General features: G+C 34.0%; 1 protein-coding gene across 1 annotated transcript; it reads left to right on the forward strand.

Annotated features, from left to right (window-relative positions):
- The first annotated feature begins 393 nt into the window (after positions 1-393).
- Positions 394-12839, forward strand: cdc34b (cell division cycle 34 homolog (S. cerevisiae) b). The gene is made up of 5 exons (XM_073848551.1): positions 394-1106; positions 5333-5419; positions 7729-7826; positions 9424-9558; positions 11214-12839. Exons 1-5 carry the CDS (start codon positions 921-923, stop codon positions 11425-11427), a joined length of 720 nt encoding a protein of 239 aa, XP_073704652.1. The 5' UTR covers positions 394-920; the 3' UTR covers positions 11428-12839.
- The last annotated feature ends 201 nt before the right edge of the window (positions 12840-13040 follow it).

Genomic DNA, 13040 nt, shown 5'->3' on the forward strand with positions numbered 1-13040 from the left:
ATTGAGAAAATCGCCTTTAAAGTTGTCCAAATGAAGTTCTTAGCAATGCATAATACTAATTAAAAATTAAGTTTTGATATGTTTGAGGTAGGAAATTGACTAAATATCATCATGGAATATCATTTAGACACATACAATGTATTTTTGCCTATTGCTACACATATACCTTTGCTATTTTAAGAGATGGTTTTGTGGTCGAGGGTCACATATGTGCATAAATAACACCATTTTAGCTAATTATTTGGTTAGACTAATTATAAGAGGGGTTGGTATTAGTCAAACAACTGGAATGTTGTCTGTTAATGTAGACATGTTTACAGTGTAAAGTGTTTCGGTAAAACTACTGCACCCATGATGCACCGCGACCCCATTGGAATTGAGGAAAGACGCATCCAGGACATCGACTCATAACTCGCCACTCTCCTACACGTTTACTAGTTCACGCCAATTTTTGCTTCTCGACGGATCAGCTTGGCACACAATTCAAGCGTAGACTGTCTTTTTGTACATTCAGACATCTGAATTTACTTATTTAACCAAAACCTCCCGTTAGAGAGGATTAGTGTTGAGTCGAAGTGGATTTTCACGGCTAGCCTTCAGCTACGAAAAAAACAACAAACCCGGAGAGCGATTTTTTGTTTTTCTGACAGGCAAAACTCCGCGTACAAACAACCAAACAACCTTTTTTACTTTCATGGACGACGGAAAAACACTTATAATGCTTTATAGTTAACAACACTTTTTATTTGATCGAAATTAGTCTCTTTTTTGAGGACATTGTCATTTCCTCGCTAAGCTAGCAACTCCAGACAAAGAAAGAAAAGCAGCTTTCATCGCCTCATCACATCTTGTCAACTTTTCGCCCTTTTTGAGGAACAAACCCCACTTTTTGAGCTAAGTTGGGTAGAAATAAAGCAGAAATGGCCCAACAGAGCAGTGCTCAGGTCGCCAGCTCACAGAAAGCTTTAATGCTGGAGATGAAGTCTCTACAGGAGGAACCAGTGGAGGGTTTCAAGATCACTTTAGTGGATGAAGCTGATCTCTACAACTGGGAAGTGGCGATTTTTGGACCCCCAAACACTCACTATGAAGGGGGATATTTCAAGGTAAAGACTGGGGTTGATTTATAAGGAGTAAATGTGTGTTATTTTTAGGAACAGATGGCTAGGGTCTATATTTAGAACTGGAACCAGCTCTAGATAGCCCCATCTCTTTATGTGCCCCTGTGTCTGTTTTCTTTAGACGTATTTGGATATAATTACGGGTTTTAATTGATTTAAGGTCTGATTATGATCTGAGGTCTTGTGTTTTCCACCAGACGTCGGTTTGATGAGATTTTGGGGTCTTTGTTGAGGATAATGGAGCTCATTTGTTTGGTTTCTTTGTTCCTCATTGACTCATTGTGATTCTGATGGACGGAGGGTGAGATGATTTCATGACTTTGTACATAGAATATTGTTCATATTACAAATAAACGTGATCATATTTGATCTCATCATATTATTAATACACTTTATGATTGCTCTAAACTCAATACTGATTTAAATTATTATATTTTTAGTCATTATTGACTCAAAAATAATTTGACCAAGATCAGTTTTACTTCAATTCTTTTGTTAAAAACTAATTTTATTTTTGAAAATCTAATGTTCATGACCTTATTAGCAGCCATTTATTTAGTATTAGTTGTTGACATCACCTTTGACCTGTTTTATTGTTATTATGACAATTATAAAAATAGAATAATGCCAACAAAGGATGAGTGTAAGGAGCTCTCACCCCATTCCTCCAGAGCAGATAAACCTGTTCCTTCACACCAGTCTGAATGGTTTATAATTAATGACCTTAATAATGTCAGAAGCTTTATTAAATTATTCATCTTCATGTTAGTTCATCTCTAGATTATAAAGAAAGGTCCTGAACTGTTGTGTAGCGATCTGAAGTAGGTCAATGACTTTTCTTGCCTTTGTTTACAGCGAGAGACACACAGTGGGTTTGGCAGATACAGTGGCGTCACTGTTCACTGGTGTGTCAGGATGTGAGCTCGTGTTGAAACCTGATTAATGTCACAAACTGAACTCTCGAGCCTGGCGAAGCCCGAAGGCATGGTACTCAAACCCGTAACTGCTCCCTGCTTGAGGATAAATCAGTGAAGGGTGTATTTGCATGCCAGAGACTTGCTGCTTTGTTTGAAAGGGGAAATTATTCGCACACGTTGTCTGTTCACAGGAACAACAATGTTATTGAGTATTCTGCTGGCACATTTTCAAGATCTCATAGTCAGCCGAGAACCTCAAACCAGCCGTGCCAAGCTTATCAGAAATAGTTATGTGCTTCCTTTGAAAGGTCAATTCAGCCAGATATGAATATTATGTCATTTACTTACCGTAACCTTTACAACGGACGTTCTTACTTGGAACGTAAAAAGGGGAAGTGCTGATGGATGCTGTTGAGTGAACAAAACCACGGTGGAAGTCATTCACATGACTATTATTCAAAAGTTTAAAAAAAAAAATTTCTTAAGAAATTAATGCTGATATCAGCAGGGATGCATTGTGACAGTAAAGACATTTAAATCCAGAGATGACTATTTTAAATAAATGCTGTTCTTTTGAACTTTGTAATCCTAAAGTAAAAAATAAAATGCATAAATAAAAATCGAATGGTGGTTTCGACATCGATAATAAGAAGAAATGCCAATAAGAGTCCCAATTCAGAATACTTTCTGAAGGACCATGTGACACTGAAATTTAAGCAGGAATAAATAATATTTTAAAATATATTAATATTGAAAATAGAAAACTGTTATTTTAAGTTGCAATAATATTTCACAATATTACTGTATTTTTGAACAAATAAAAGCGGCCTTGGAAAAGAAGAGGCTTCTTTCAAAAACATAAAATCGTACCAAACCCAAACGTTTGAACTTGTATGTGCTGTATTTCAGGTCTTCAGAAGCCATACAATGGTTTTGTGACACGAAAAAGTAAATATAATTAGGGCTGCAAATGATTAGTCATGATTAATTGATTAAAAATAATCTTAAAAGTTTGTTTACATACTATGTTTGTGTACTGGGTATTTTTATTGTGTATATATAAATACACACACACATGTATATATTAAGGTAAAATATGTTGATTTATATGTAAAATATTTATATATAATATAAATTATATACAATTGTTTACATGCAAATACATGTAATACATACAAGTATTTAAAAAAATATATACATGTGTGTATTTATATATGGGCCAAAGACGATTTAAAGTTAAAAATAAAACGTTTATTTATTTGCATTTTTGTTTTCCTGAGCAAAAAATAAATATACATTTTTCCCTAATTTACAGAAGACACCCACTAAAATGTCATTTAGTGTAGGCATATTTACAAAAAAACTTTTTATGACATATTAAAAGACTAATTACTTTCACCCCGAATACTAATTAGTTGTAATTCTACATTTTCAGAATTTCCCTCTATCCTAGGTTTTGCCCATTTATCAGTAAGCATTTTTTTTACTAATTTTAAAACACAATAAAGTTTAATATGCTCCCTTTTCTTTTATATATTTTGACATGTACAAGTCAGAGTAAACATGTTGATTTTTTTACATAAATATGGTTACACTGAATGACAGTGTAACATTATTTCAACCAAATTTTGACATTTTATTCTCCAAAAACTTTTGAAACCTTAAAAGTATGCACATTTTTCTTTGAACATAAAATCACTTTTGTAAATTTCTTTTGACATGGACATCTTAACATCTTTGACCCATATACATAAATATACACATCACACACAAATAGTATGTAAACATAAACTTTTATTTTGAATTGATTAATCATGACTAATCGTTTTGCATCCTAAAGACGATAATTCCATTTGGCATCACACAGTTTTTACTTACCATATTTGAATATAAGCAAATGGGATTTGACTTCAACACAAACAAGACATTTTAGTGAATAAAGACTTATATTTTGGTCTGTTACTCACACAAAAGCTATTGTATGGCTTTGTTTGCTATAGAGCCATATGGATTGTTTTCATGGTGTTTTTTTCTATTTGTAAGGCTCAACAGCATCAATCCCCATTTACTTTTTATTGTATGGGTCAGAACAATATGTACATTTAGATTCAGATTTGTGTTTAATGGAAGAATGTCTTACAGTTTTGGAATAACATTAGGTTGAGTCAATGACCTAATCCTGTTTAATACAGTCATTCAAATTAGTATAGTTGAATGCACATGCCAGTATGTCCACTTTCAAAAGTAGCAGCCTAAAATCTTTCAAGGGCAGTTTTGCCACGAGACGTTAAAATAATTAGGTCTGTATTGAATCGAGATGGAGGGCATATCTCTTGCGTAACGGCTGTTTAACCTAGTTGTTTTCGTGCCAAAAAATGATTTGTCCCACTTCCTGGTTTTCCAGCTCGAAGTCCATTTGTGTGTTTTCTCTCAGATTTTCCCTCCTGTCCATCTGCACTGTTCTCCTGCAATGTGATGCGTCTCCAATCCTATTAAGAGCAGCTGTCCTGCGCTCACCCCGAGACAGAATCCTCCAAAGCCGCCGTATATAAGAAATCTCTCTGCGCCGTACCGGCCGACAACACTGTGATGTTGATCGTTTTGTCAAGCAGCACTAGAATGATTTTTGGGGGGGTGAGAGAATTTGAAGAATGTTTTTAACATGGCAAAACGCTTTCACACTAGAGCTTTTGTTGTAGGCCCAAGTCCATTTAATGTCAGGGTTTGGTTTGCTTTAGGAAAATGGGGGCTGCTTTGGGGAAATGTATTAATAATAATCTAAAAAACTTTTTTTTACTGTACCATTCTGATTTCTAAAGACTGAATTTCTTCAGATTCATAGGTCTGTACTATAATTCTGGGTAGAAAACAATGCTAACTTAATAGAAATGAGATATTTTTCATATAACATTACATTTTTTACAATTGTTTTCATAAGTAAATGCATAGCTGCTGATTCATATTGTATGAAGGTGGTCCTTTTTAAGACGATAGTCATATTTGGAGGTGTCACGAACATGGTTGCATGTCTCTAAATAAAGCAGCTTGCATTTTTCACATCTCTTGTGCTACATCTGTTGTACTCAAACACAAGTACATTGTAAAAAGAGACCAGCGGGTGAGGGGGTTGAAATCAAACCTTTCAGTTCAGACCAAACAATGAAACAAGTGTAAAAACAGCCTTATTGGCAGCTGAATGCATAATCAATTTAGCTGTAATATTTAATAAGCACACATACATAAGTCAAAGTCTGTCTTGATGCTCCTAACCATTGTTTTTGTCTTGTTTTGCAGGCTCGCATCAAGTTCCCGATTGATTACCCCTATTCCCCACCCACGTTCAGATTCCTCACCAAGATGTGGCACCCCAACATCTATGAGGTAAGAGGATTGTTTTAGGCCTCACACTGTGTACTGTGGCATGTGGGTTGTCTGTTGTTTTGGACTTTCTGATTTCCTTCTCAGTTAAGCTCTGTGTCTAATGCAGCTGGCAAACATGAACCTTTGTTGGCCACTGAACAGATATGAAAAGCAACACATTATATGAGCTCTTGATATGATCTAAATAGCTGCACTGTGTCAAAAGGGAAAGCCATGCACATTATTTGAACTCCTAAAAATGAGGAAGAACTGTCACTTTTTTTTGTTCTCCAAGTTACATACAAAAAAGGCAGTTACCAAGTAGGATCAAGTAGTATCTTTTAATTGCAAAACATTTGGTGCATTTATTATTGGATTATTAAAATTATTATCACTAAAAAGAGCATTGCTACATGGTAATGTATTTATATAAAAAATTTGGGGGTTGAATTTACAGGAAGTAATTTTTATATACAGTCAAACAAATGTTTATTTACCATAGTTTGGAAAATGGTAATAAAATACGACAAGGCCTCAGAGTTAAACTGTGTCAGAACAAATTCATCATGATTAGCACAAATGAATTACAGTCAAACCAAAATGTACTTGGACACCTTCAGATTTTCTCACATTATCAGTTTATTCATTATAGTTTGATAAATGGTAAGACAATATGACAAGAACTCAGAAGTTAAACTCTGTCAGGACAAATTTATCTTGATAAAAATGAATTACAGTCAAACCAAACTTTACACCTTCAAAATTTCTCACATTTTCAGTTTATTCACTATAGTTTGGAAAATGCTAATAAAATAAACAGAACAAATTTATCTTGATAATAACAAATGAATTACAGTCAAACCAAAATTTACTCAGACACCTTCAAAATTTCTCACATTATCACAGTTTATTCGCTATGTTTGGAAAATGGTATTAAAATATGACAAGACCTCAGAGTTAAATTGTCAGAACAAATTCATCTTGATTAACACAAATGAATTACAGTAAAACCAAAATGTATTCAGACACCTTCAAAATTTCTCACATTATCACAGTTTATTCGTTATAGTTTAGAAAATGGTAATAGAATATGACAAGACCTCAGAGTAAAACTGTGTCAGAACAAATTCATCTTGATAAAAATTAATTACAGTCAAACCAAAACTTACACATTCAAAATTTCTTACATTTTCAGTTTATTCGCTATAGTTTGGAAAATTGTAATAAAATATGACAAGACCTCAGAGTTAAACTGTGTCAGAACAAATTCATCTTGATAAAAATTAATTACAGTCAAACCAAAACTTAAACATTCAAAATTTCTCACATTATCAGTTTATTCGCTGTTTGGAAATTGGTATTAAATTATGACAAGACCTCAGAGTTAAATTGTCAGAACAAATTCATCTTGATTAACACAAATGAATTACAGTAAAACCAAAATGTATTCAGACACCTTCAAAATTTCTCACATTATCACAGTTTATTCGTTATAGTTTAGAAAATTGTAATAAAATATGACAAGATCTCAAGAGTTAAACTGAGTCATAATAAATTCATCTTGATTAGCACAAACAAATTACATTCAAACCAAAATTTACTCAGACACCTTCATTATCAGTTTATTTACAATAGTTTGATAAATGGTAAGACAATATGACAAGAACTCAGAAGTTAAACTGTGTTAGAATAAATTAATCATGATAATCACAAATTAGTCAAACCAAAATTTACTCCGACACCTTCAAAATGTCCCACATTATCACAGTTTATTTGCTATAGTTTGGAAAGTGGTCATAGAATATGACGAGAACTCGAGAGAACTGTCAGTACAAATTCATCTAGATAATATCAGGTAACTTTGATAGAAAGGTATCAAATAAAATCTTTGGTCCTAAATTTTTATCAGTTTTACTGGTAGTTTTTGGGTATAACATGTCACAGTTTACTTTATTTTGCTATTCGTGCTTACATAAATTAACTATAGTGTCCTGCACCCAATAGTAAAAAAATATCTAAAATTACATCTGGTGTCTGAATCATTTTTAGTTTGACTGTATACAGTCATACCGCCTACCCTTAAATTATTTCCTTAAATTTAATATATATGCATTCCATGCACAAGGCCTTTTCAGAGTCCATGTGAGTTTTTCATCGTTCCGCAGAGACTGTCCTTCAGTTTTGACAGGCTGTTTCTCCTTTCACAAGTCTCGCTCTGACTCGAGTACTCACAGCAGTGGTGTGGAGGCGAGGGGTTTACTCAGATGCTTGTTTTGCTTCATGAAAGCATTACGATCCTGTGATTGATGAATCTCTATGTGCTTTCGCAGAACGGGGACGTGTGCATCTCCATTCTGCATCCTCCAGTAGATGATCCACAGAGCGGAGAGCTTCCCTCAGAGAGGTGGAACCCCACACAGAACGTCAGGTATGAAGTCATCTCCTAACACCCAGACCTTTAAGCTCTGGTCCACTTTGCAGCTTATTCTGACAGCTTTCCATAGAGAAATGGTTTGTTTTCACATGAATTTCCCCTCAGGGATCCACAGGCTAGATCTTCAGCAGTCGTTGTCACGAAGAGTGATCGCCTGTTTTCTCACTAACAGAGTTATAGGAAGAGTGACCTGGCTGGTTTTGTTCATGAGTTTCCTGTTGCTTGCCTTTATGGAAAGCATCTCAGTGGAGATCAGGGTATTTGTGTGTTTCCTCCCCCGAGTCTGATGTGTGTTCTAGTTAGTTTGGTATCCTGTTTCACTGGGCTTTGTGCTTCAGTGGAAGAGCTAGTGTCTTCCAGGAAGCACATGTTCATCAGTTGTGTTGTTGAAGAGCACCTGTCGTTGTACACAGAAACGGATCAGTACAATCAGTTTTGACCCCAGACTAAATGTTGCATTTATGCTGTCAAAACCCAGTGTTCCCCTGTTCAGATGTTCAGTTTAATGAATTATTTTGAGTGCAAAACAAGTTTGAAAAAATCTGATACTATATGTCAGAATAGATCTGTGCAAGCTGAAACACATGCCAGTTGTTCTTTATAATGTCTTTTTGTTCTTCAAAGAACTTGCTTTGTTTTTGCAATAACTACAACATACTGTGCAAAACATTTTGTATCATTTTCATGTTTATTTCATGGATTCTTTTTATGATTCTTTAAGAAATGAGTTAAAAAGCACAGCTTTTATTCAAAATAAAAATGTTTTGTAACAATATACACAATATATTCAAAATGATGGGGTCAGTAATATATTTTTCTTTATTTTTTTGAATATTAATATAATAATAATAATAATAATTTATTCAGCACGGATGAAGTAATAGTAATTTTAATAGTAAAAGTAGTAATTTTAAAATTCTAATAATATTTCACAATATTACAGTTTTTCTGCATTTTAGCTCAAATTGACAAGCACAGGAGACTTCTTTTAAAAAACAACAACAAAAAAAAAAGTAGCGGTCCCAAACTTTTGAACGACAGTAGTGAACTTTCTAATAATAACTAATTAAATCCAATTTTAATATTGATATGTAAAAAAAAACAATAATTTGTCAATTTCTAAAAAATAACTTATGTGCAGGACCTGCTATTTTTGTTTTTGTTTTACATATTAATAACTAAAATAAAGAATAAAATCACACAAATATATTGATTAATTGTATATCCTAACAGTAGCTAATAATAATAATAATTGTTGTTTTTTTTTTAATGCCATTAAGTTTTGTTTATTGGTTTTGGTTTCTTGAAAATGTATTTTTGGACTTTGACAATAAATGGCTATAAGAATGATTTTGCTTCAAAATAAATTACTTTCCCTGTGAACACTTGTTGTCTTGCCAAATTGGTTCAGAATACTGTACATCCTTACAAATGTGAGTGCACTAGTGTAGCTGTAAGCAGTGGATAAACAATGGTCCTCTTATGTAAAAACTCCTGAAATCTTTAGGAAAATGCAACACAAAGCAGCTTTGCGGCTGATGAGCTTTAAGGTAATGGCATTATAACACAGTGTATCTGTTTTGTCTTTCAGAACTATACTGTTGAGTGTCATCTCTCTACTGAACGAGCCCAACACGTTTTCTCCAGCCAACGTGGACGCCTCCGTCATGTACCGCAAATGGAGAGACAGCAAAGGAAAAGACCGGGAATACGCAGAAATCATTAGGTAACATAAATTACCGTACAAAAATACAGATCATGCCTCCTTAATGTTTATTTGTTTAAAGCTGGTTGCATTTTAATGGCTCTATCAGATGGCCTGGAGTGAAGCAACACTTTAGCTAATGGAAAACCCTTCTATAAAGATTTTTGATTTATTTTCTGGATCAGTGGTGCCCTCCTGTGGTCGAATGAGTCACTGAAACACGAGTGACTGTTTATCTCCTCTTGGCAATCTGTCTATTGCATGTTGCAATTCATGTTTTCAACCATCTGATTTGGAAAATTTGACTTGCATCAGATCCCCTCCTTTAGGACATCGGTTGTTTATTTCTCAGCCTTGGCTTCTTGAGACCTCAGGGCTAGAGTTCATATGAAGAACTAATATGACATAAAATGTCAATATGTCCCACTGCCTAAGACAGATGAGTCTGGCGGAAGCTACATGGTTAATATTTCAGCTGCAGTTCAAGCGAAGTCAATGCTTTTGGATAGAATCTGGTGCGCTGTTGATTAGCACAAACTGTAATATGAGGAAAGCAAATGGAAAACATGTTTACATGAATGTCCACTGCTCTTCTGCTCACCAAGGCTAAAAAAAATGCAGAAAAAAATATTGTGAAATATTTTTACTATTTAAAAGAACTGTTCAAAATGTAATTTATTCCTGTGATCAGAGTTAAATTGCATGTATCATTACTCCAGTCTTCAGTGTCACATGATCCTTCAGAAATCATTTTATAATGTTGATTTGCTACTTAAGAAACATTTTTATTATCAGTATTTAAAACAGTTGAGTGCTTTTTCAGGATTTTTTGAGGAACAGAAAAATCCGAAGATCAGCATTTATCTGAAATAAAAAGCTTTTGTATATTTATACACTATACCGTTCAAAAACTTAGAGTCAGTATATTTTTTTTAAGTCTGAAATGATAGAAATTACTTTCATTTAGCAAAGATGCTTTAAATTGCTTAAAAATGATGATTTATAATGTTACAAACGATTTTTATTTCAGATAAATGCTGTTCTTCTGACCTTTCTATTCATAAAAGAAACCTGAAAAAATTCTGCTCAGCTTTTTTTTTTAACTTTAATAATAATACTAAATATTTTTGAACAGCAAATCAGAATATTAGAATGATTTCTGAAGAATCATGTGACTAGAGTTAGGATGCTACAAATTCAGCTTTGAAATCGAGAATAGAGAACAGTTATATTATATAGTAAAATATTTCAAAATTGTATTGTTTTTACCTCACTTTGGATCAAATAAAAAAAAACACATTTAAATCTTACTGTTCAAAAATTTTGACATACTGTATTTACATGTTTCATGAAGATATTTTGTAAATTTCCTACCATAATATATCATATCAAAACTTAATTTTTAATTAGTAATATGCATTGCTAAGAACTTCATTTAGACAACTTTTTAAAGGCGATTTTCTCAGTATGTTCATTTTTTGCACCCTCAGATACTAGGTTTTCAAATAGTTGTATCTCAGCCAAATATTGTCCTATCCTAACAAACCATACATTAATGAAAATTACTCAGCTTTCAGAAAATTGACCATTATGACTGTTTTTGTGGTCTAGGGTCACAAACGTGAAGCCAAATATTCATTCAGTCCCATTTCACGAAGTGTTTGTGTGTTTTACAGAAAACAGGTTCTGGCCACTAAAGCCGAGGCAGAACGGGACGGAGTGAAAGTTCCCACCACCCTGGCAGAGTATTGCGTTCGCACGCGGGCCCCCGCACTGGACGAGGGGTCCGACCTCTTATACGACGATTACTATGATGATGAGGACTTGGAGGATGAGGATGGCGAGGACTGTTGCTATGACGAGGACGACTCAGGAAACGAGGAATCATGACGACATTCCCATTCTCACCTTCATCCTCGTCTTCATCAGCATCACCCCTGAAAGTGGAAACGTTAAGGCATGCGCCCTGCATTTACACTCACTCAGATGGCCATTTTTGTTTCCTAAAAGGACTAAAATGAGTTTTTTGTTTTATTAAGCATTATGTTGTTTTCCCTCCATGTCATAATTGTGCTGGCCGTCAGGCTTTCTCCAGTCTAGTCTTTTATTATTTCTTTGCTTTGCGCTTTCAGATAGCTCTGTGAAAGTTACTTCAAAAAGGACAAAAAACAATCAAGCGTGACTGAATTAAACAGTAATACTTTGAATGAGGCGTTTTGTTAAATAACACTGATTATTTTGAGTTTTCTTAGAGATTATGACTTTGCTGATCACACTTTTTTGGCCTTTTAAGCACATCTGAGCACCCCAGCAATAAATCGTTTGTGGGCAAGGTGTGAGTTTATCATTTGAGTAGTAATTACATTTAAAGGAACAGTTCACCCAAAAAAAAAAGATAATTCTGCCTTTTAACGCACTCTTGTAGTTTCAAACCCGTATGACTGACTTTCTTTTTTAAAACATAAGATGTTTTGAGAAATGGAAGTCAATAGTCACCACAATTCTTCAAAAAACAAGTAAGGGTGAGTAAATGACATTTTTGGGTGAGCTATCTTTAGGAAGCACTAAGCTAAAAGACTAAAGATTGATATAAAAATCAATATAAACATTACAAAATATGCTGAGGCCTAAATTCTACAGTGTGCTTAAAATCTGCATTATTTAACTTATAGTGTCACTTTAAATTATTGAAATTATGTATTTCTTTGTTCCACGATATAGGAGCCTATCAGAGAATCAATATAGTCAGACGTAATCGGTTAGGTTGGCGAGTGGATGTCGTCTTTTCTGTTGAGCTGAGTTTATTTTAATATTTTTTTAAGCAATTCCTGTGTTGTCCTCCTAAGTGAATCTTATTTAATCTTTTGTGTTTTTTTTTTTTTTTTGCATCACTGAAGCGTTTGTTTTATTTGGGATATAGGGTGAATAGTTGAATGATTTTTTTTTTGCGCCGTTTCTTTTGCATTATCGCTCCACGAGTTGACGGCACGTCCTACGTTGGGATATCGTGATCTGGACTTTGCTTTTACGCTGCCTGGAGGCTAGTGAGTGCTGGTGTCCGTCTCATACTGACTGACTCAGGATCAACTAATTTGGAAAAGGAAAAAAAGCTACCAAACAAGCTACTTTTTTCCACACCTGCAAGTCATCCATGTTTTCCATTTTGTTTTGAGGACAATTTACAACCGTATCCCAAGAGGCTGAGATGCACACAAGGAGCTGATTTGTCATTTTATTGAACTGTATGTATTTTTACGGTTTGTTGGCCTATTTAAAACTGAATAAAGATCTTTATTAGAATATTTCTCATTCCTTTCTCTTTTTTTAACCGAAATACACTGAAAAAATGGGTGTAGGATTTGAAAAGACTTTCACTCAGAAATTGCTAGTTAATTCTCACAAATAATTACTAAGAAGTGACAGGTGACACAGTAAATGTTCAATTTTTGAAATAGACTGGAATTTTATTTTCTTGTAAAATGCACTCAAATAGACTTCAATGG

The sequence above is a fragment of the Garra rufa genome, chromosome 10 (genome assembly GCF_049309525.1).
Source record: "Garra rufa chromosome 10, GarRuf1.0, whole genome shotgun sequence".
Classification (NCBI taxonomy): domain Eukaryota; kingdom Metazoa; phylum Chordata; class Actinopteri; order Cypriniformes; family Cyprinidae; genus Garra; species Garra rufa.